At 41.0% G+C, this 24502-nt stretch overlaps 1 protein-coding gene across 2 annotated transcripts in view; it reads right to left on the bottom strand.

Annotated features, from left to right (window-relative positions):
• Positions 1-24502, bottom strand: part of ATP2A2 (ATPase sarcoplasmic/endoplasmic reticulum Ca2+ transporting 2) — a 45443-nt gene extending 20941 nt beyond the window's left edge. For both annotated transcript variants that reach the window (XM_051785825.1, XM_051785826.1), the window contains exons 1-6: positions 23707-24502; positions 22615-22632; positions 22438-22520; positions 15597-15701; positions 11951-12089; positions 437-517 (exon numbers count right to left, since the gene is read on the bottom strand). In XM_051785825.1, the coding sequence (XP_051641785.1) occupies positions 437-517; positions 11951-12089; positions 15597-15701; positions 22438-22520; positions 22615-22632; positions 23707-23824 (544 nt within the window). In that variant the 5' untranslated portion in view covers positions 23825-24502. The remainder of the gene's footprint in view (positions 1-436; positions 518-11950; positions 12090-15596; positions 15702-22437; positions 22521-22614; positions 22633-23706) is intronic.

The following is a 24502-nucleotide window of genomic DNA, read 5'->3' as shown; positions in this document are numbered from 1 at the left end:
TGCCAGTATTGCAGAAGTTATTCTCTCCTGTGAGAGAGAACAGAGAACTGGTGCAGAAGACATTTAGTAAGATTTACTTTCATATTTGAGTGGTGACAAGATGTTCAAACCTAGAAGACTGTGTAAACTAGAAGAGGAATTCTAAATTTTTTATATTTTGGTTTCCCACAAGTTACTCGTGTCTGTGCTGGGGGGGAAGGGACAACCAAAAAACCATCACAGGTCTCAGTAAGAATTTCATCCCACTAAGGGAACACAGAGCCAGTGATGAAGCAACACATTCAGCCACTCAAAGTTACCAGATGAGAACTTTGCTGCATTGAATGCAACAGAGTAATTCAGTAGCTGCAGGCTTGTTTCTAATGGATGATTCAAAATAAACGGTGCAAAGGCACTTCCAATTATGCACATAATTATACAAAAGTGACAGAAATACCTGTGAGAATTGACTGGTCTACCCTTAGAGTTGTAGACTTGATAGAAGTAATTCTTATATCAGCAGGAACCTTGTCTCCAACTACAAAGAAAAGAAAACAAAGTTAGAATGTTGCTATTTGAGAGACTTCTAACCCAGTGAACTATTACCTTTATCAGCCAGAAAAATGACTTTCCAGTAACTGTTCAGATAACTAAAATCACCCACAGCTTATTGCTGCTTTTGTGATCTGCAATACTCCAGTTTTCTGGGTATCCAATTTAGATTTGCCCCTACGTAATCTCAAAGAAAGAAGCTGTAAATCACTGGGATTGTTTTTCTAATCACATGGACCTTTGAAAGCAAAGGGAAAACATTCTCAAGAGCAAGATATCCATTTCAGAAGACATATTTATAAACAATCAAAACCCGTAGCCAAGGTGAATCAAGTTCCCTTTTTCAGAACAACTGGTCCTGGAGAGTCTTCTGGTTGTTTTCTCTATGCCCAAAGTGAGTCCTCTGCTCTCCAAAGATCAAATTCTCCACATTTATTTATTTAGAAAACTAAAAGAAGTTGTATTTTCCTTTTCTTTGGCACCAATTGTGAGAATAACCTGCTTCTGCAAATATGCTCTTGTAATGTTATACTTTGAATTCTGCCAGATGTTTCAGAGTTGGGAGTTCATTTCAGATCACACAGTAGCTTTATTTTCCACTAATGTTGCTCTATTAAATACACCACAATCCACATCCCAGTTACAATTTTCACTCAACTCTCATGTTTATTTTACCACATATGTTTATACCTTACAGAAGAAAACACTGGAAGAAAAAAATAAAACAAACAACCCACAAACAAATGAAAAAACATCCACTAACAAGTGTTTGAGACACCAAGGTAGATGGTGAAATTTAACAGCTCCTAAAAATGGGAGAGTAATGAATCCAGTTGCCAACTGAGCTCCGGCAGCTCCATCATCCCACAATTAATTCTTTTACCTTCCTACTTCCTCTTGTCCAGCTTTTCCTAATTTTTAGGAATTTTTGAGAAAAGAACTAAAGCCCACCATTTTGTGCCTGCTGCAAACAAATGGTTGCAGCAAATTCCCTTGCTAAAGCAATATTAATGAGGCTCATTTCTGACTCATCTGGAGGGGTTCTACGTTCTGCATGTCAATATTCCACTGAACACACATGACTGAACACTCCTGATGTAATTCAGCACTCAAGTGTCAGCTATACTATAAAATGATGCAAAGAAACAAAGAAGGGACAATAACCAGCTAAAGACAGCTGATCTGAGTAGATGGGAGTGTGTGTCCCTGCAGGAAAATTAAAATAAGCTGCAATTCCTGCAGGAACTGCTTATGCAACCAGCAGCAATAATGCACATTAACAAATAATACCATGAAAAACTCGACAGTGGTGTCACAGCCTTGGATCATCCAACCACTCACACCCTGGAGTGGGAAACTGTGGAATAAAACACTGAAGAGGAGAGTTAAGTGTGACTACAAACATTAGAAAAACCTGCACCATGTGACTTTCTGTAAATTCAGAGAAACTCCAACCATTAAAATCAGCAAAAGATTGTGTAGTTTTGCTTGTAGACTTAGCCATGTGTTTTTGTAAGCATGGGTATACAAAGAGACAATAAAAACAGCCACAAATTCCCTTTTTGCATCATTATACCATGTGAACACTAATTTAAGCCACAATGCCCTTGAGCAGCAAGAGAAAATAGCCTGAGACAAACGGTGACTTAGGCCAAAAAAGGTAAAACTATTCCAAGTGCTCTCCTGGAGGCTGAGGAGGGTTCTGTACACACAGGAGCAGCTGCATTTCAGTCATCCCTGACCCCCAGGGCAGGAGGTGAAACGCTGTCCATCTGCACCAACATTTCCAAAGAGCTGGAAATCTACAGCCAACTCCTCCACCACAACACTGGAAAGACTGGATCACTCCATAGCACAAAACATCTTCAAGCATCCAAGGAACTGGACAGAACATGGTAAAGTTTACAAGTGATTTTCGAACCTACTTCTGAGCTGCTCTGAGTTGTTTGAGAGAACCCTCTAATAATTATTGATATTTAAGCATCAGCATTTCCCTGAAAAGTGCTGCTGTCATTATCAATTGCCTGAAGCACCAGTACTGAAGTGTGACATTTATTATGATAGTGCAGCTTTCTAAGTTTATCTCAACAATTTAAGATAAGACACATTATTCGCTCCCCACCTCTGCTTGAGAAGGCTGTAGTAAAATATTCAAGGCATTTCCAATAGGCAGGAAAGCTGCACATCAGGGTCAAACACAGAGCTATTTTAAGCAGCTCTTTGCAAAATAACAGCTATGACAATAAGTCATTTATTATCTGGAATATACTTTCATGAGCACAACTGAAACTGAATATAAATAGGAAATCATCCCATGATTGATAGGAACCACAGGAAATTTTTAGTGAGCAGTGTAGTGCACATCTTATCCACAAGCAGAAGCCTTTTTTCCCCATGTACTTTAAAACAGGAAAGAAAATGGTGTTTTGCTGTTGGTTTTGGGGGTCTTTTTAAAATTTAATTACATTTCAGTCCACAAAAAACAGTGGAAGTATTACCCAAGGCTTGGAAGACAACAAGAACTTACAAGGTGAGTATGTATTTGTGTTGCTCAGTACTGAGCTGATACAATAAATGGATATAATCCCACACTCTGACATCTAAAATAGTCAGTTGCAGAAATATTGTCATCTCTTATTTTCAAAGTTTTTAATTCTAAATAGTCAGTTGATTTCCACAACAGCTCTGAAGAAATCAAATAAGCTGCTTTCAAAACTACCCACATATATGTTTCTAAAGTATAGTGTAGTCAAATATGCAACTACTGATTAAAACACCCTTCTAAATAGAACATTGACTGCTGTTTGCAAGGGTGAAAGGAGGTTTTGGTTTGAATCGTTACAGCTTTACCCATAGAATCTTTTTATTCATGCACAGAATTTTAGAATTTTAATACTGAGGCTCAGCACACAAAGGAATCTGTTTCAAAACAACCTGGTCCCTGTAAGGGGGTAAAAAAGAGAAATACCCATTTTATTTAATTGTGCATGAATCTATACTGAAGCAGACAACTTACAGTTCCCACTCCTTGATAGAAACTGGAGTGGTATTTAGTTGTGATATGAATTTAAAAAGTTTATGTTAATTGTTTTAAACATTCCTTCACTGAAAATAGGGATAATTTAATATCTTAAAATGCTGGGTTCTTCAGCCACCCAACCAATGTTATCAGCCAAGAGTCCCACTGATTACACTCCAGCTTTTCTTCTCAAGTTCAAAGCTCCTCACACTTTATCTTACACTGCTATAGGTCAGGTTCCCTCTATATGAACAGTCATTCACATAAACATTTGATTTTATGTGCAGTACAACCCTTCTCACCAACAGAGCTCGGCACGGAACGAGTGTCTGCAGAGTAACTGAAGCTCCCCAAGAAGGGAGCCTTTAAAGGACAACCCAGGGCACAGATTGCCCCATTCAACCTGCAAACTCGCCTTGAAAGAGGAAATTTAAGTCTCCAAGCCAACTTCAAATATAGAATCTATTGAACAGTGTTAGTCCCAATTTAATACTTGGCAGTGACCGAGTCCTACAGTGGAACCATCAACTCATCGCCCCGGTGTTTCACCTGAGCACTGACACCCCTTCAACACTTCACCAGTTTCCAGCAGAGCAATAAAAGTAAATATTTAATTCCAGAATTCTGTCAGAATGTGGTTTGAGACGCTCCCTGGGAGACCTCTACAGCCAAAATACAACATTAATGTTGCAGGTGAGACCAGTCTGTGGTTTGAGCAGCCCAGGACGATGGGTAGAAGTGATGGGGCACATATTTTATGAATAATGAAGCTGGAAGGAAAATAACTATTAAAGCTGTGTGGATTTCAGTCCCTGTTATATTTTTAGCTACTAACAAAGAACTTTAGGCTACAACAGGACCGTGCTCATCTTTCAAGTCTCAAATCATTGAGACTATATCTCAATATAGTCTCTTGAAATGTATATTCTACATCTTCTAATCAACAGTAAGTTCAAGAAGCAGCATTAACTTTACCCCCAAAAGCCACTACGGTATAGAACAGGCCTCAGAATAAAACAACTAATTTAAATGTGTACTTTGAACACTGATATCAGCCCTAATAACTCTGATCCCTCCCACAGCTAGAGACTTGCTCAGAGGGGATTTACAGGCAGGTACACTATAAAGAGGGAAGAGCTTTGTTTCTTTTTTATGTTAGTGTGTCACAAGAACAATTCCCCTTCTTAGCAAAGCAGGTACCAAGTGTTTGCAAAAGGTCCCTCTCTGTGTTCACTGCAAATGAAAGGGATTTTTCCCATAGAAGTCAGAATGGCTCTTCATACACAATATGTACCTCACACTTTCTTACTGATGTTTGTCATTAACCACAGCCAGTGTCAGCCTGGATTCTGTTATCAGCAGGTTGGGAGTTGGAATTGGACTTTTGCAATAAAGACTATCAGTACAGCTCCAAACTATTCTATAGTTGAACAATTTGAGAACACAAACAGTTCCTGAAACCTGAAAGCAAAAACATCCCCAAACCAACTTCCATAAAATACCAAATGGGGAGAACAAAAAAAAAAAAAAAAAAAGTGTCTTAATATACTGAGGTTTATTGTTGACACACTTGTGTATTTTGATTTTTAAGACACCATGGTTTTTCTCCTGCTTTATTAGGATGTTCTCATTTCATCAGGCCAGGGTAGAAATACTATGGAAATCAGCCCACACAACCTGCCCCACTGCTATCAAAACATCTGATTCAAAATACATGGGGTTTTACCATCAAAAGGGGAAAAGGCTAAGTATTTATTAATTCTTTTGACAAAAAACATTAAGTGTTAGCAATTTTCTAACATGATATATTATTATGGGTACAGTTACTTAAATCACTTTTCCTAATGAGATTTTTAGTCTCTTAATTCAAGAGTCAGTTATTTCAGTCTCCTCTCTTGCCCAAAAATAAGTTCCTTATCCCTAAATTAGAGGACACACCATTGTGTGGGTATTTACTAATAAACTGAAGCAACTGAAACTTCCTACATGAAGTATAGGAGTCAGCTTAAGCTTAAGGATTGAAATGAGTAAATAGCACGTTTACTCATTAAATAACTTAAAATAACACACCTGGGATGCTACAGAACTGAGTATTTCCTGAGTTCTGAGTATTGAATTGGGAATTGCTGGAGGATTTTAACAGTTAAAACTGACACATGATCAGGTTGTGCATATTTAGAGGTAGAGCTGCTCCAGCACAATTAGTTTTTATATTAAACTTCCTCAGCACAGCTCAGCTCCTCTCCCCCTGCACAGACAATCTTGTCTTCCCATTGTGCCTGATTTCCTCAGACCATCAGAAACTTAATTTTTCTTCCGTAGCAACAGGTTTGAAGTATTTAACACTTCCTGAACAGGGTATAATAAAATGCTCCCAAAAATCCGAAGCTCTATAAAACAGGAAGATAATTGAGTCCAACTACATTTTCATACAAGGCCAAGAGTGTCAATATGTCAAAATTAGAAGAGTTATTACAAGACACTTTAAGTCTGAGTTTCCACTCCAAACCAGTAAGATTTATTTTTCAACAAGACAGAGATTAGAACAGCAACAGTCCATCAGTTGTAACCACACCAGTAAAACAGTATTTGCTTTTACTGACAAAGAGACAGAACAATAAATTTAAATACGTTCATTCTTTGCATGAAACAGCCTCTCTCATAAACCTCCTGCATTCTGGACAGAAATGGAGTTTTCTGTACAGTGTACACACAGTGTGAGTATCCTCAGCTAAGAACTGTTAAATATAGAGGTTAAAAAATTTCAAGCCACACAGATATTGCATTAGCATCAATGAAAACCAAAAGGACAAGAAAAGCTTTGCTTTCTGGGATCAAAATATTTTCAGGTTGGAACCATTTTTCAGAAAAAAAAGTGGAAACTGAATTAAACACTACATAAGACTTAAATTATTCCTATTTTATTCCTTCTCATTCTGTAAAAACATGCTCGTGTCATTCTCTCTGAAGAGGGCACCAGAACATTAGATAAGATGTGCTCATGGACAGGGACTGTGCTTCTAAGTCTGCACTTATTTCTGATCTGAATTTGTCTAGTTTTTAGCTTTTAATTAGTGGATCTATTTATATCACTGTGCTCTAGATGGAAAATTCTTGTGACCAGCCTATAAAGGTATCTAACAGCAAAAAGAATGGACTGTAAGTTAAGCCTCAACTTCTGCCAGATCAGGTAGAGAACAAGCACATCTTCCCACCAAAGTTTCCAAGTTATGCTGCATTTAGGTAACATAAGAACAGTGAAGAAGAATTATGGAAGTGCAAGTTTACTTTAGCCTTAAAAAATAAAGAAAGCTTGCTTTGCCAGGGTGAAATGGTATTAACAGAGCATTATCTTGATGCCCAAGCATTTTGTTCAGTACAATTTGTGCTTATAATAAAATATCAGGTACATTCTCAATTCAAACAAATAAACCAGAACGAGTTTCACTATTTTTACTTTACAAAGTTTGGCAGCTCTGGAGGAAAATGCTACAAGAATTGGGGAAAAAAATGGGAAGTGTGTTTTGTAAGATTTCAAATGTGTGTTAAAAGGGACACAAGTTTAGGCTGTGCCCTGAGTTGAACCTCACATAACTGCAGACTCCAGTCAAGCCTGGAATGGAGTTTGGACTGTGCCTGGTTATCTCAGAGCTGCCTCTGATGTGCTGGCCAAAATGTTCACTGAAGCACAGAGATTTATGCACTGCTTGTACCTGTATTTATTAACCACTATCTCTTCTGGTTCAAAAGCAAAACTTTGTGGAAAAAAACCAAAATATGTGCTTTAAAACCCAAACCTGACAAGGTAAGGAAACACCCACAGCTTCTGCAGCCCATTTGTTTCCCCATCAAGAGAAGGTGTCAGCAGTTTGCTGTAGAACAGCCTCCAGCAGGTCTCTGTTCTGGACTTCAGCCTCACTCCATCCTTTCCATTATTTTTTCCAATCTTAATAATTTCCCAGAAAAAGTAAACCTGCACCTCTAGCACAGAGTCTGAAAATCAATTCTAGTTATTAGAAGAGTAATATGGGCACAAGGACCCAGATGTTCTGGAGGAAGATCTGCAACATCAGTGTTTGCTGCCTGTATTACCAGGGAGAACCTGCAGCTCTTCATAATCCTGGGAGTTTGACATAATTCACCTCAAAAATCTTCCTTCCTGACCTTCTTCACCCCAAAATTTATCTTTTGTTCATTATAAAGCACCCAAGTGCTTTACCAAGAGTCTTAAAGTGCTCTGCAATTGGAATAAAAAACCTCAGAAAGTAATTCTCGCCTACTCTATGCCAGGTATAAAACTGAGTCTTGTGGAATATACACTGAGTTAATAAGCAACAGCTTCTGGGAACTCTGTGTATATTTTTAAGCTGCTGAGTACTTACAGATACAGTAACAGATGACAAGAAATCATTCAATTCCTCTTCCCAATTCAGGGAAAACAGGAACTACTGTGACTGGGCTTTGGTCACTTACTGACTGCAACTAATGAACTTTCATTTATTAAATTACAGAAATGCAGATACACTGTATCCAAACCAGAAACTTTTAGACAGGAAAATGCAACAGAAGCGAACAAAGCTCACTTCTGTTCCCAAATGTGCTTCTATTAAAAAAAGAAGTGATTTACACCAATTTGCCTGGCTGAACTTCATAAAAGACTTCTAAGAACTAAGGCCATGCTGGTTTAAGGTTCTCTTTGAAATGTTACTTTAACCCAGCAAACAAAAACTCAGCTAAACCGAAGTATATCTAATCTGTTAAGATAGCCCTGGTTACAAGTTTAGAGTGCACCCTCCAACTAAGTCCAACTTTTATAGCAGCATCATAATCCATTTGAAGACAGGCAAACTGGAGAGCCATGTGAGGACAGCATCTGGATGGTTTTCAGTTCATCAGTTCTGAGAAACAAACTGTAGCTTGGAAACCCTCACCCACCACAGCTCCGAGAGCAAATTTAAGGCACACATCCCAAACCTGTGACCCCAACTGCATCCCACAGAGTTCCTGTTCATTGTACAGTGTCTCTTCCACCACCTCTGCTTAGGCAGATAGGGAAGAAAGTCTTCCTAACAACAGGTAGTTAAGAGACTGATGTTTGCACAGTCTCTGAGCAAACAAACTACAGTATCTGCTACACCTGCAGAAAGTGGAATTTGTTGGCTACCAGACCCAAGGAAGGGTAATTGCTCATCCACACTCTGCCCTGTCACACTGATCCCAAGAGACACCTCAGGCAGAAGGTTATTTATCACCCGAGGGACAGTTTAATTCAGGTTACTCCATATTTACTGCAAGGTGTCAATGCAAACCTGCAGTTTCTCCCTATTACTTCAAGTCAAATAAACCAGCATCTGTTCCAGAAGCTTTAACTCAGAAAGCCATGAGGCAGATGGATAGTCTATATAATGAACAGTCAAACCCTACAAACAGCCTCAGGAGCCAGAATAAAAAGTGATAATATAAACCATTATTGCACTGTCTTTGGGTTACACTAACCAACACAGGTTATCTTTAATGGGTTCAAAACTGCTGAAAATACCAAGTAGTTTCAGAAATGGTTCAATGCTACTTATTCTCACGGAACTCCTGCAATGTAAAGAGGGAAATATATTCCCCCACGTCCCCCAAACTGCAATATCAATCTAACAATTCCTGTAACAGAGTCATCTCTGTGTCAGACCCATCCACAGCTACTTCAAATTACCAAAGCTGTTACAGCATTAAATACAACTATATTGTAGTGGAAGACCTGAATAAATTTGTTCAAAATTAGTTATCAGCACAGGTGAGAAACCTATCACCTGGCTGTTTATGCCACTTGGTTGAAAGATATTTGCCTGGACACACAAATGTCACTGGCACTTTGCCTAGAATTCCATAGCCAGATATGTATCCCAGCATGGAGTGCTCTGTCACTTCCCTACATGGTCATCTTTTTGCAAACACCGTGTCAAAGGCCATCAGAGTCCTCCTGCTCTTGAGGCACAGGCCTGCACAGAGTCTCCCTCACCTCCAGGTCCTGACACCAACACTGCTACACCATGTGTTGCTCTTCTCTACTTGCTCAGGAGCTTTTCCGAGTTTGATTACAATTAAAACCTCATCATTGTCCAGCTACTGGCATTTATTATTTCAGTATCACAGTCTGTATCACACTGAAGAACTTATTTCTCTATTGAGCATCCACATGACTTACAATCAACTGCAGCTTCAAGTGAAGGTAATTTAAGTGTATTTGCCATTATAAGAAAAATATCATGAGTACTTCAGACCAGCTTGGGATTGCTTGATCCACCAGTTAAAGTAAGTATTTTACCCACAAAAGATTCTTCAGTCCATCAACAAGCCAGACCACCCATCTTAATGGACAGTCATAAAGCTTGGATAATTTTTGTTTCTCTACATGAACCTGTCCTTTCTTTAAGAAAAAATAAATTAGTTCTACACATGTTGGACTAGCAGACATTGTTTTACAAGCTGATTTTAAAATAATGCAACAGTAACCCTATGAAAAAAGGATACTGTGTTTGTTTAAGACAGCCTGGTGCTATAGGCATTCAAGTCCGGGGTTATTCCCAAATCATTTCCCTCCTTCAGACACAGCCCTTTTATAGACAGTAATTGATTTTATGGATACTGACAATATAGAGCAGGTAAGTAAAAGCCCACACATCCCCCAGGTGTTCACATACAGAACAAAGGCAGAGCTAAATTTGTAAGATGAAAATGCAATCTGTACCTCTTCTGAAATAGCAAAGAATCAAGGAGAAAGTGTTCTGTGCTCTTGACACCCGGCAGAGCAGCAAAATCCAGCGTTTCTCCTCAGTGAGATCCCCCAAACCAGTGCAAAATGCACAGTTATCAACTTGCAATTTTACCAACACTTCTTTAAAATACCAAACCCCACAAATGCATTCCTATGATATTGACTCCTTCCAAAACTCCAGTTCCATCAGTGACATTTAGAAACAGGATAAGGATTTGCAGTAGGCATCTCCTGCAGAATCTGTAATTTATACAGCTCTGTTTGCCTCCAAAGGACACGGCAAACGTCAGCCTGAAACCAAAGCTCCTTGCAGAGCTCACAGCTTTGCCTGTGCAGAGCAGGAACAGCGAGTCAAAGAGCACAGCCAGTGACAAGGTATCACAATTCCCCCCTAATTTCCGCTATCAGCACTCTGGATTTGTACTTGGAGCTGAATCATCCTGTGCACAAAACGGAGGCTCGAGACAGGGCTCAGCGAGTGCTAAAGTTTCTCAAGGAATGAAAGCTGGGCTGGCAGCCAACACCAACTTCATTTTGAGTGCACACTCTCCCTGCCTGCTAATTAAAACAGGAGGATAGGCAAGTTTAAGGGTATATATTTATCTCCTCTTGAGACAGCTACCACCTCTAAAATCAAAGTGACACTTGTGAAAAGCACATCTGATGTACACCCTGAATTGTTCCCAAAGGAACAATCACTCAGTTAACAGTTGATAATGACCTACAAAATATGAGGGTGCAATCACTCCTGACACTTAGCAAGAACCACCTACATTTAGCTGGGAAGGAATAGGAAACACTTAAGCCATCAATAAGACCAGTCTAGAGAAAGAATTATTGCTATGGCATTATCACCAAAATGACAGTTTTAGCTAAAAGTCTATGACACTTATATTTTTGCACTCCTTCCAAATAAAGATACACCTTTTAGAGCAAATCTAGGATATTTGAAAGCTCAAGGCAAAAGTCCAGTCTTAAGATTGTCCCTTCAAATGCTTACACAGGAGAAATAGGGAGCTCTACTCTAAATAGTTTATCTGTTTGAGATCTCCTACACAGCAATAGGCAAAAGAAGCAATAAAGAATGAAGAAAGATGAGAAAACAGCAATGTCACATGCCAGTCACACCAGTTGAGAGGACAGAAGACATTTGTGAAGAGAAGTTCAAAGGCTCTGCCACTGCAAGTTGGGAAAACACATTCAGATGAAAACTCAGAGCATGACTAAAAAAAAAAAATCTCAGCACTCCCAAACCCAAGGAAGCACATTTAAAAGCAATGAAGAAGGTATTCTGTGATAGAAAACCAGACGAATTGTAGGACACACTGAAACCAGACATTAGAAAACAACAGTTTAAAGTTGTGACAAGCGTTAAAACCAGCACTCCAATTAAGATGCTTTGCTTTTAGACCTACCAATTAAACTAAATGGCAATTTGAAAAACAATCCCCCCAGTGCAAATGCACATTTAAGGTAATTACAGACAAACCAAAACAAGACTGTTCATAAGTGAAGTATATACTTAGGAGCCTCTGAAAACTCCCCCCAGGGCCTCAAATCAGTAAGACAAAGCCCCCACAAGAATTTTACATTAATATTCTGACACATGTATGTGTTACATAAATGGGCCTTACCTGCCACTTCCACAATATCCCCTGGGACAATGTCTCTGGCTTTAATCCTCTGGACACTTTTTCGGTCTTGTCGATACACTTTGCCCATTTCTGGTTCATACTCTTTAAGAGCTTCAATAGCATTTTCAGCATTTCTTTCCTAAAAGACAGCAAAAATGTGTCATTTCAAAAGCCCTCAAGGAAAAATAAGTAGGTCAGATCTGATTTTTCAAAAGCATTATCATATGAATACTACCAACTCAGCTCAGCAACATTCTTTCATACACAACATTTTGTGACCCCCCTCCCCTTGTGAGGTTGCTGACTGGAAATCTTTACAGCCTAATTCAGATGTTTGTGGGCATTTAGAACCTAGAAATTGTTTATTTAAACCCTGCAGCATTTTCCATCAAAATTATCCCATGTTGTTGCAGGGAGGCCACACAAAGAGTTCAATGTTACATCCACATGTAACATACTTTTTGATGTAAAAAGGCCCTAAACAGAATTAAGACTCATGGATAGAAGTCTTGGCTGTTCCTTACCAGCTGGACAGCTTAGACTCAAACTGGAGTAGACAAGCACTACTGAATTTCACTTACTGGCAGAAATCAAGGATCAAGTTAAGACAAACCTCAAACAACATAAAATCAACTTTATTTCAGCAAATCAAGTGACTCTCAAGTGAAATTAAAGCAGACAGACTAGAAACTTCCCCAGAATCTCTTAATTTGCAAGTTTGGATGAATCTCCACATATGACAACCTTTTTTATTTCCACTAACACAAAGGCTTTCCTGTCTCAACTGCAGTTCTCTCACTAAGCACTACCAGAGATTGGGATCAATATTGTGATGTTACCTGGATAAAGGAGAACATAAGAACCAGCAGCTTATCAGTGCTCCTTCTCCAGCTCTTGGAGAAGGAACTTATTTTCCATTTCCCTATTGACAAGTCCAAACGTCATTTAGGCCTGATAATTATAGATAATGGTAGAGTGCACATAGTTTTTACACTGTCTGCCCTTCAAATATACATCAGCTTTTCCAGATAATAAAAAATTCCTCCTGCATGTCAAAGCAGAAACAAAATCATCAGAAATTCAAGGGTTGAAGGACTTGGTACTTCCACATAACAATGCAGCTGAAAATGAGCATTAACAAAACCACCTTGAGGAACTAGAATTTACATGGCACAGCTCAGGGCCAGGCAGTGCAGATACCAGCACAGACCCATAAGGCTGTAATTAATACCAGTCTCATATTCCACCAGGTAAATTAATTCTGCTCCTCAACAAAATAATGCTGATACTGCTTTTCTGTGAATCAATTAGGAGCCAACATCAGACAAAATCTTAAAGTGCAAAATAAAGTCTCACAAATGGAAGGTTACTTCAACACAAGTCTTCCTTCAAAAAGGAGAAATAAAAACCAATTCAACATGACCCAGGTGGCCAAGAAGGCCAAGGGCATCCTGGCCCGTAATAGTGTGGCCAGCAGGACCAGGGCAGGGACTATCCCCCTGTGCTGAGCACTGCTGAGACACCCCCAATCCTGGGGTCAGCTTTGGGCCCCTCACAAGAAGAAAGACATGGAGGGGCTGGAGCGTATCTAGAGAAGGGAATGGAACTGGGAAATGGTCTGGAGCACCAGGAGCAGCTGAGGGGGCTCAGCCTGGAGAAATGGAGGCTCAGGGAGACCTTGTCCCTCCCTAGAACAAGTGACAGGACAAGAGGAAACGTTCTCAAATTGCACCAGAGGAGGCTTAGATTGGCTACGGGGAACAATTTCTCCACCAAACAGGTTGTCAAACATCAGAAAAGGCTGCTCAGGGAAGGGGCTGAGTCACCATATCTGCAGGTATTCAAAAGGCACACACGTGGCCCCTGGGGACACGGTTTAGTGGTGACCTTGGCAGCACTGGGCTAACGGCTGGACTTGATGATCCAAAAGATCTTTTCCAGCTTCAAGGACCCTATGATTCAGCTGCTTCAGCCAGCTCAGTGTGCTACACTCAATCTCTCTGCTCCCTGTTTGCCTGGAGTTGTGGCAGTCAGACCATCGTGCCAGGCACTGAAGCACTCACAGATGGCTCTCTGGGGAAAGGGCACGTGAGAGGAAAGGTTGAGGGCAATGACTCAGTTGCTCACATCCAGTACCTGTAGGAACACATACGTTTATGGGTGGAGACTATGCACTGTGACTGATTTTCCATGCCCATTAAAACAAGGGAATGAGTCATTTAATCTGTGCAGCAACTCTTGTTTCACAATATATTTCACTGCACACAGAAATATATAGAGAGGTATTCTTGGCACACTATCTTGTCTGAAAAAATTGATTATTTCCTACAACAGGGCATACAACTACACAAGAAAATCCCTAAGCTGTACAGAGAGCTTTATCTTCCATTTCATACTTAAAATCAGCAGCTGCAGAGTTGTAGCTCAGAGTTTCAAGTTAAACATTAACTCTTGCACAACGACTTTATGAAGACTTGAATATAAAATGACACTTAAGGGGGCAATGCTGTCACCCCTGGATCAACACAACCTCTTCCCTTCACACCAGTTCCAGCAGTTGTGCAGCAAGCTGGGAACTGCTAAAAACTGATTTTTTGCGGAATAGTCTTCAGCCAACTCACTTGGGCCAGCACAAAGCAGAGCACTTCTTCCAGCATGCAGGGTTCTCTCTAACATGTTTTAACCATTAACAGGACTTTTCCTCTTAATTTTTGTTGTTGTTTTGGAGAGTTTGCCTTTTTTTCTAAAGCATGAAACCTAATGTACTAAGATAGCCAGTAATTATGTCACATTAGCACCACCCCTTAAAAAAAAAAAACAAAACAACAAAACCCCAAAACAACCAACTGTACAAATAACTTGAATGACCCTAAAAATCCTTGAGTATTTTTGATCTGCAGAAAAACAATTCTAATAAAACATGCCTTGTCTGAAGTGATCAAATTATTAAGCTAAAATGATATGAACCACTTTACTTTGGCATCTTGAGAAGTGTTATTGCCATCTCAAGAACAGTTACTGTTATTACTGTCTGCATGATTTATAAAAAGCCATCTAAGTCATCTCACAGTTGATAATGTAGGAAAAATTTCATGGTATTTAGATGTTTTCAGAAGAAACTTCTGCCTTTTGACAGACATGCAGTCTTTGGACGTACACTTAATAGGTACCATAGTAATTGAACTGGGAGAATTAATAGTGCATTAATAATGTACTAAAACACAGCAGTTGTCTCAAGAGAAAACAGACAAGAAATGAGATTAAAAGTGCATCCTTTGTTCCTTAGTTGGGAAAAAACCCCCAAACGAGCCGATCCAATTGTTCTTAGCTCTGCAAGATCTGATTTGTTCCCTGAATTCAGGCCTTCATTCTGGCCTGTCTAGTTTGTGTGTTCACCAGTGTGTGGCCAAACACACTGATGGGCACTTTGCCTTTTTGGCAACACTTCTGAAGCTTTCATTTTACCTTTAAGTCAACACTTTGTGTCGAGAAGCTTTATGGTTTGCTGACTCTCAGGAATCTAAAGTTAGCAACACATCCTACTTGCTTTGTATGAAGCACCCAACACTACAGTGTGCACTGCTTCCTCTCAAACCATAAAACCCCGAATCATTTGTGATTTGATGTTGTAAAAATCTCTGCATACCTGCCACACTCCCACAATGGCATTGGCTACTAAAATAAGTAAGATTACAAAAGGCTCTACAAATGCTGTGATTGTTTCTTCACCTTCTTCAAACCAGGCCAGGACCTGTAAGAGGAACACAGTGACTTAAATTACTGATTTACACAGACACCTTGCAAACTTTACCCCTGCAAAGTTCCAGCCTGAGAGATTCAACTGCTTGGACTTAAGCAATCTTAGAAGTTTCAACCTACCCAGTTGTAGCTTTGTAATTAATGAATGAGTTGGCAATATGCAATGGAAAAGAAAAAAGAATCTCTACTAAAGTAGTACAAAGTTCATTTTAAAGGCCACTCTTCTTTTAAAGGAGTAAACTATTTACTTGGGAAACAATTGCTACTGTGGCTTCAGAAATGAAAGCAGAAGTTGTGACAACAGTTGTGACCATGAGAAAAGAAAAAAATCCCTTACTGTATAAAACAGAATGCAGACAGATTAGTTTGACTACTTAAAACACAAACCTTGCCTGAATCTGAATTTTAGCCAAGTTTAAGTGCCCTTTACTAGCAACTTAGACAAAAAAATTAATACAGTTTTACAAGTTTTTGCTGAGTAGACATGAAAAATAAGCATCTACTTATTTAAATACAAGCAGTGTCTTACTGAAGCATCTAAGTGAATTCACTGAAGCTGAATTCTAAGCTGAGTAGCTGATAAAACTCAATTTTTAAAGGTGAATCGACTTGAGGACTTGCATAAAAGGCTCCACATAAATTCTGTTTTCATTCATTTGCTTTACAAGTGCACTCCAGTTTTAGGCTTCTGCCATTCACTTGACTTGACTGTGTCAGGGCCTCTGCAGAGCTCTGCAGCTCCTGAGGAAGAGTCAAGCCAACATGACCAGAGAGGAAGGGCTTTTTCATCAACATGTTGAGCAACAGGAAGCCTGGAAAGTGACAGTAAATAGGAACAACGTGTTGAGATAATTAGGGCTGGTAGTCAGGCAACAGCACAGTGAATCACCGAGGGCTGCAGAGAGCAAACTGTTACTAAAGCAGCGCCATAATTCCCCCAACATGCTGCTCCGAGCTATTGCTCAACTGAGACACACTCCAGGATGGGGAAAGGAAGGAGCAGCAGCATGAAAGCCTCCAGCAGAAAACAGACTGTCAAGCAAATCCAGTGCTACAACAAATTTTTATTACGAAAGGGTAAATTTGTAAGATCCAGGCTGCGATTAAGGAGACTGAGACATTCCAACTGGCAACACGACGTTTCGAGGAGCTGTGTAATTCCTCTGGAGAAGGGTTTTAGTGAGGATCTCTTATGTTCTCCACATCTTGGATGTTTCTTCCCTTCTCCCACACCCCTGGATATCCAATCCCCTCTAACACCTTCTGCCACTTGAGCTACAGGAGAACTTAATGGTACACTTCCAGACTTCTCAGTGTCTACAAGGTCACACTCTGCCATCAGAAAAGCTGCTTAGTATCTATTTTTCCCCTCCCTTTCCTTATTGGAATTCTGTAGAGCCCCCATTTTGCTTCCAATAAAGCAAGTAAATTCTATTATTTTCTGATGTTCTCATCTGAGCAGGCACCTACAAGGTTAACTGGAATAAAACATCTGCTTTACACGATGCTAAACCAGAATCTTTCCTGATTGAAGATCACATGTGCTGTAAAGTAACACTGAGAAAGGCCACAACTTCCCCAGGTAAGGAAAGTAGCTACAAGGACAGCAAGATCCAAGTATGTCAAGGAGAGCCAAAATTAAGTTTTCAAGGGATCTTTACTTTCAATAAGCCATTATTCCAAAAAAGAGCAGATGAACTCAAATTAGAGATCCTGAGGGTACAGAATCTGATGGTTGGTTTTCTGGCAAAATTATCGATCTGTGACAAGATTAAAATGAAGTATCTAATTAATCCTGGAAGCCAGCAACACAAATTTCTCCCCCCAAAATTTTCCACACAATCACTGACAGTGGAACAATCCAACCTCTAGTTCTAGAACGTTTCAGTAAATAGAGACATCAAAATAACCAAATACATTGCAAGTTCTTGGTTTTGTTATAGCAGACCACAGCTATATTAACACTCCATTTAGGATACTTGTGATACACAGCACACACTGCTTAACAGATCAGGTTTATCACTTGATAGCAGCCTGAAGTAAAATAAAAAACAACCCACAGTAAAAACAAAGAGGAAGCAGAACAAGCAATGCAAGTATTTAGCTCAGCATTTTTAGTAACAACAACCCATATTTTGAAGCCTGGTAAAGATTAGACAATTCTTGTCCAAGTCATTGAGTCCTTGTCAAAAAGTTTCCACTAGCACACTTTTTAAGACCCTGGAGAGGTCTACAATGAGAAATCTTATTTTTTTTTTAACTTCTACTCCGAAGGGCCCCACCATATTTCAGCCCTAATCACTTTAAGACTCACATGTAGAACAGCTTAATTTCCAGGTCATTGATCTCCAATGCACTGTTCAGGCAGTACTGTCAATAAGTAAAGTCATCATGTACTCAAGAAAGAGTAGGAAAAATAAAATAATTGCTCAAGAGAAATTCAAGTCTAAAAACATAAGGGAAATAATAGCAAGACATAAGAGCCCCATATCAACAGCCAACATAAGCAGCTTAAAGGACAACTTTAATTCAGCATATTTGCTTTAGGGCTGCCAGAGCTTGCAGAGTCTATTTTAAACAAAGCCTAATGGGGTGGACCTGCAGGACACTAAGGCAAAAGATACACAATGACAGGCAAACAGCACTTAGTTTTCAGGGTTATTTGTGAAAAGGGGCAGAGGTACAATGCCAAAGTCAGCCAGCAGTGAGGTGACCACTGCTGAAAACACCTACAGCAACAAAAGTGTCCTCACACCTTTCCCCAGTGAAGTATCCCTGTGCTGTCAGGTAAGTTATGGAGACGTTACCTAATGATACCTGAGGTGACCAACAGAACTAAAGAGGGGAAGTTTGGAGGCAGGACTGTGTTGCCCAGCAGGCTGTACCCACTCACCACCAACTGAGGAAAAGTAAACACTTGGCTGTCAGCAACCTCACAGGGATTTCTGTTTGGTTTTCATTTTGACAGTGGAAACTTAGAATCAAGCTGAGGGAGTAAGACCTCATCCTAACAAAAAGCCCTGGATTAATTAAAGCAGGCCATGTAAGATGTACAGATTGCTTTTAAGAGAGCTTTCTTCTCACAGGATACCATGAATTAAAGTTTTAGTGTATTTTGGACAGAGTATCAACTACTGCTCAAAAAACCCTCTTTTAGTGATTTACTTTTCAATACAAAACACCTTGAAATTAAGCTGATGTGAACTATTTTAGGAGTCCTGATACTTGGTCCATGTCAGTTATGCTAAATGCCAGAAATTACTAAAGAAAAACCTCCCAGTATTAATTCCATTCAGTAGAGATTTTTGTTTGCCACACAAGGAGAGAGAGGGGGAGAAACCCCAAACACAAACCAAGACATCTTAACCACATATGTAAGTACAAAATTAAGAATTTTGTTGGGTTAGCAGATTGTGAGCACCCATCAGATACGTTACTCCTTACTTCTGAAAATAAATGTATTTTTGTGTTTATTATAGCAATAAGGGGGGGAAGACACCTAGCACCCACAGTTTAATTTCTACAATATAAAATGAAATCACAATGACTTCTCACATTTTTATCACCACTACCCTTGTGCTACTGAGCAGTCTAAGTTTAGCTAAAAGCATATCAGTGTAATGTTCTACAGGAACCCTTATCTTGTGTCACATACTCACTGCTGCTGACCTTAACAGGTAGTTTTTGGGGTGATTTCAGGGCAAAGCTTGAAACATTGTTATTGACACATCTTAGACTTCCTCCAGGAGAACCTTTGCTCACCTTTTAACACAAGTTGGGTTACAGTCATTCTAATTTACAGGTTGAAAAATCTCCAACTGTTTCAACACTATATTGTTTTAATCTGAACACAGATATCCACTATTCCCAGAACATTCACTTCTAAGTCAGCTTAGGAATCAAAGGAATAATTAAGGGGAGGGGATGCTCTTACAATGCTGTAAAATACTTCAGGTTTTGGTAGAATTTATAGCCTGTGTCATATCTTGTAGAAGGAAATCACAGTGTGATGCAAAGCTAAGATTGCACAGCTCAGCACACACCACTGCCTAAAGCATCCACACCACGGAACTATCCCACAGCGGATGCAGCTAACATCTTGCAACCTGTCAAAATCGTTCATACAGCAAAGAAAGCTGTTCTTTTAAGTAAATACTGAAGATCTGAGTACATGCTACAAAAGTATCAAGAATGAAAAGCCATGAACTGCTGAGACACTCCACGGGTTGATTTCTGCAGAGGCTTCACAGATTCAACAGAAGACCGAGACAAGTCTATTCACAGGTACATTTACTCACCATCAGAAATTATTTATATTGTTTCTCTTCAAAGGCCAGATTTAAGGCTTGCACTGACCAGCACATCTGTAACAGCAGTTCTGACCTGGAATGTGGGATGTGGTACCTACAGCCCACAGACAGCAGCATCTGCCCCCAGCCATCAGCCGGGGTGACACAGACCCAGCTGCTGTTCCACTGACACGTCCCTGACAGGCAGAGTGGGAGCAGAGGCACAAAAGCTCCGAACACAGGAGTTTATACTGGAGAGAAGAGGGGATGTTTCTGCTCAAAAACCTAATGCAGATCCCTGTTACAGATGGCTGCTTCTGTGCAGCCAGTTCTAACAGCAATAAACTAATATGATTTATGACTGCAACACCGTAAAAACTCGCACAACACAAACCAGTGACTTCAAGATCCTCTCTCTCATACCTGAATCTTCGACATTTTCTTAAATTGACAACGTACAGTTGGTAAAGGACACCAGAGCCTAAGTGATGTAATTACTTCTATTTTTGCAGTAATACAATCTTTATATCAACATACCCAACAGTTCTTTACAGCTACTGCAAAAGTCTCAAAAAAAAAAAAAAAAGCTTTCATCAAGAAGTGTTAAAACCTAAAAAAGACAGATAATCACCTTCTGAGCAAGGAAAAAGCCAGAAACAAACGCAAAGGCAAAGTGCTTTTGAAGTACCAAAATTATAATACATCTAGGGATTTTTCTACGTTTCATCAAACAGAGAAAATCTTTACTACTGACATCAATTTAGTGTGAATCCATAACTAAAACAGGAGACAGGAAAAGCAGAGCAGTAGCCCAAGGTCATATACCATGTCAGCTGCACAGAAGCAGAGAACCCAGATCTATCCCACACTCCATCAGACTACAGTCTCCTCTTAATTAGATAGGAAAATTAACCATACTGAAAAAAGCAACTGAATTCAGCTACTAATCAAGTTTTCCAAGAGGATTCAGCAGTGTATGTTCTATGACCTCTGTCAGCCTGGTCTCATACTTACTCAGATTCACCAATAAAAGCTTAGAGTTTGGTGAATTTGATTTTTCACTTACTTGCTTAAAATAAGAACAAATAATGTACCTTGGCACGAAAGGCTAACAAACTTCTATGGTGTCATTTGCCTCATGAGACAACAGCAACACTGCTGACTTTTCAGGAACAAAAATACATCCCCATCTCACCCTCTGGGAGTGGAAAAGGGCAAAGAGGAGGGGGGAAAAAAGCTTTTGAATGACCGTTTATTCAATTTTCTATAACCAGCCTGATTTCCTCTGCAGGAAACAGAACAGTGAGTAAAGCACATCTGTCTCCATGGTCAAGATTGATGTCACCAGTCATTGCTCAGCTGGTAATGGTGTATTGCAGACCAAAACCAGAGCCCTTTGAGAAGTGTCTCTGGGGGGAGAGCGGGTCACCAGCACAGCACAAACTGCAGCACCACACCAGGGCAACCTTCCCCCATCAAACACAACTGCCTCAGAGCACATTCTCCTCTGCCCATCCTAATTAGTTTGCCCTCAGCTAAAGAGTCACCACAAATTTCCACTCCCCCCAAGAGCTGCAGCATTTATTTTTTTTTTAAAGTAGTTAATTACAACTCCAGGGCAAAGTCTACTGTAAACTTTTACTCCTACCCAAACAATTTAATATTCTGAACACTTCTGTTTCTGTTGTCCAGCTCCCCCAAGACATACAGACTTCATCTTCTTCCTATACTTAGCCTTGGCTCAGTTTTCCAGCGAGCACATGCCCATTACACATAATGCAGAAAGACCGATTTTAAAAAAAAAAAAAAAAAGTTAAAAATGTTCTTGTCCTTTTAATCCTGTATGCAAAGGAAGATGTCCATTTAATGACTTGACTATCCAAAGGTCAGTTACCAAATTTGGTCAACTATGGTGCCATCACAGCCGTCATCATTCTTGTCACTGTCAAAAGCAACAACTGTCACCTTGCTATTATCAGGAAGGGAAGGCAACTGGAATATTCGCCACGGAGGTTCTATTTACAGTCTGCATTGCATCCAAAAATGTCTTCCAATGATTATACATTGAGCCTGATAACGATTAACCCAAAGCCAAGAAGAATGTCCAGTTAAACACTTACTTACTCAAGGTTAGTTTTCAAAGCCAACAAAAGCATTGAGAAATCCCACCTCAAATAACCAAACTGGGTTGAATGAAAAGCACTTTTTAACATACCTGTCTAGTGTAGTTACGTGCTTGTGACTCATGAAATGAAAGACTCCCCTGAAATTTTGTTTCCTACAGAAACCCCATCGCAAAGAACAAATTGAAGAGACAGCAATTTACTTTGCATCTCATAATTCTACCTTTTGAGAAATAATATTTTTTCTGTATACATTGGAACATGTCATTCTGAGATACAGAAGCCTATGAAATTAAAAAGAATAAATCATACTTACAAAAGATATGCAAGCAGCCAGCAACAAAATTCTAACTAGTAAGTCTTCAAATTGCTCAATCACAAGCTCGAGTAAGGTTTTTCCTGCAATACATAACAAAACCATTTAGTCATGCACCTCACAAAAAACGATGAATTATCAATAAGAATTAGGAGAAGATTTCACAAACATGCTCACCTTCCTCAGCCGGCAACTCTGTCCGTGGAAGGTTTTTCCAGGAAGCATGTCAGAGGAAAGAAATCATTGAAGAAACACGTTAGAGCGTTATAAGGCATCCACCAGGTAGTGTTCCTGAATTACACACTCAGCTGGGCTGGATTTGACAGACACACTGAAAGCCACATTAAGGTGGCTCTTTTCACCACAGTACGTGAACGGGCCCGAGAGTTTTGCGTTTTAAGACACAAAGGTTCGCCGGAATGTGCCAAGGGTTATAATTCAGCCAAGTCATCACTCCAGCCAGCTGTGGGGCTTGTGCTGTTGCTGCACACAAAGGGTCAAAGGCTCAAAATGCTTTTCAAACGCTTTATGACAAAGCTGTTCCTCCACATTCACTTGGGAAAAACACCCCAAACCATCAAACTTGTTTCAAAATGTTTCAAATTCTTTCCTCCATTTTAAGGGTATTCCCTTATTTCTGCTCTCCTCTTTATTTCCCGCAACAAGATTTAGTAATCCAAGAGGCATAAAAGCAGCGTTAAAGCTAAAATAAACACCTTCACCGTATAATCTTCTCACAGATTTTCAATTTTACACAACGGCACGGGAGTTCAGAAGGGACTAGGACGGCCAAGCAGTAAGGATTAAAAAAAAAAGAAACACCTTATTGGCTGAATTCTATATCCCGACTGGAGAGAAGAATATAAAATAAGGGGCAGAAAGGCGCTGAAAAGCGAGGAAAAATGAAGGTCAAGACGGACAAAAAAAATATAAAAATACTAAACCCCAAGGGGCGTCAATTCAGAATGGAAGGAGGTTTCCCACCGTTAAGGTGAAAGGGATCGGAGGTGACATCCTCCACCCCAGAGCAGCCCCGCGAGCTCGGGATTGAAAGAAACCCACGAGGTGGAGTTCAAGTCAGCCATCTTCTCTCCCTCGCTCCTATTCCGGGTCCTGGAAGAGATGCCGGCTTTGCCAGTGCACACGCGTTAGGCCTCGCACAGGGCCCCGGGAAGGATGGGGGAGAGGAGAGAGGGGTGGGAGAGGGAGCCGAGCGGGGAGAGGGCGAGGCCGGCGGCAGCATCCCGGCGGCGGGGCCGCCTCACCTACCGTTGGAGCCCCATTTCTCCTTCAGCTTCTTGACTTGCTCGAGGCTGAGCCCGGTGCTCTCGTTGACGCCGAAATAAGCCAAAACTTCCTCCACAGTCTTTGTGTGCGCGTTCTCCATGGCCGGGGCAGGGAGCAGCAAATGGTGCCGTGCCTCGCCTCTTCCTCCTCCCTCTCCTCCTCCTCCTCCTCAGCGGCGGCGGGCGCGGCGGCGAGACCCCTGCTCAGCCCTCACCACCCCCGTGCTACCACCATAGACCCTCACACCACAGAGCAGCCCGAGCCCACCTCACTCCTCACGGCGGCGGCCGGGAGGGGCAGGGGAAAAATGAAAAAAAAAAAAAATGGAGAAAAAAGGGAAAGCCGCTAAAAAGAAAAAAAAAAAGCCCCCACCCCCTCCCACCCCACACGCCTCCGAGGGAGCCGAGCCGCCTCTCCGGCGGGGACCAGGGGCTTCGGCCGGGGGGGAGCCGCGGGCCCCCGGAGCCGCTGTCGCGTCGGGGGCGCGGCGGGTCCCTGCAGGGACGGGCCGCGTCCAGGTGGCCGAGCGGCCTCTCCGCTCGCCTTCAGCGGCCCCGAGCCGTCCCCGGCAACGGGAGGGCGATAACGGCGCGGCGCGGGGGGGTGGGGAAGAACAAGGCGCAGCCGCCCCGCTGCCCACGAAGGGTTGGAATCACGCCCTCCCTTCTCTAGCGGCCCGATGCTCCCCCTGGCCGGCCCAGGCCGCTGGTCGCCGTCACGGTTGGGGCTCCCCCGCGCCCGCCGCTGCCTCCGCTCGCTCCGGGCGCGCAGCGGCGGC

Source organism: Manacus candei, unplaced genomic scaffold (genome assembly GCF_025592945.1).
Source record: "Manacus candei isolate 608988 ecotype Guabito, Panama unplaced genomic scaffold, ASM2559294v1 h1tg000020l, whole genome shotgun sequence".
NCBI classification, from domain to species: domain Eukaryota; kingdom Metazoa; phylum Chordata; class Aves; order Passeriformes; family Pipridae; genus Manacus; species Manacus candei.
This window is presented reverse-complemented; position numbering and strand designations above follow the sequence as displayed.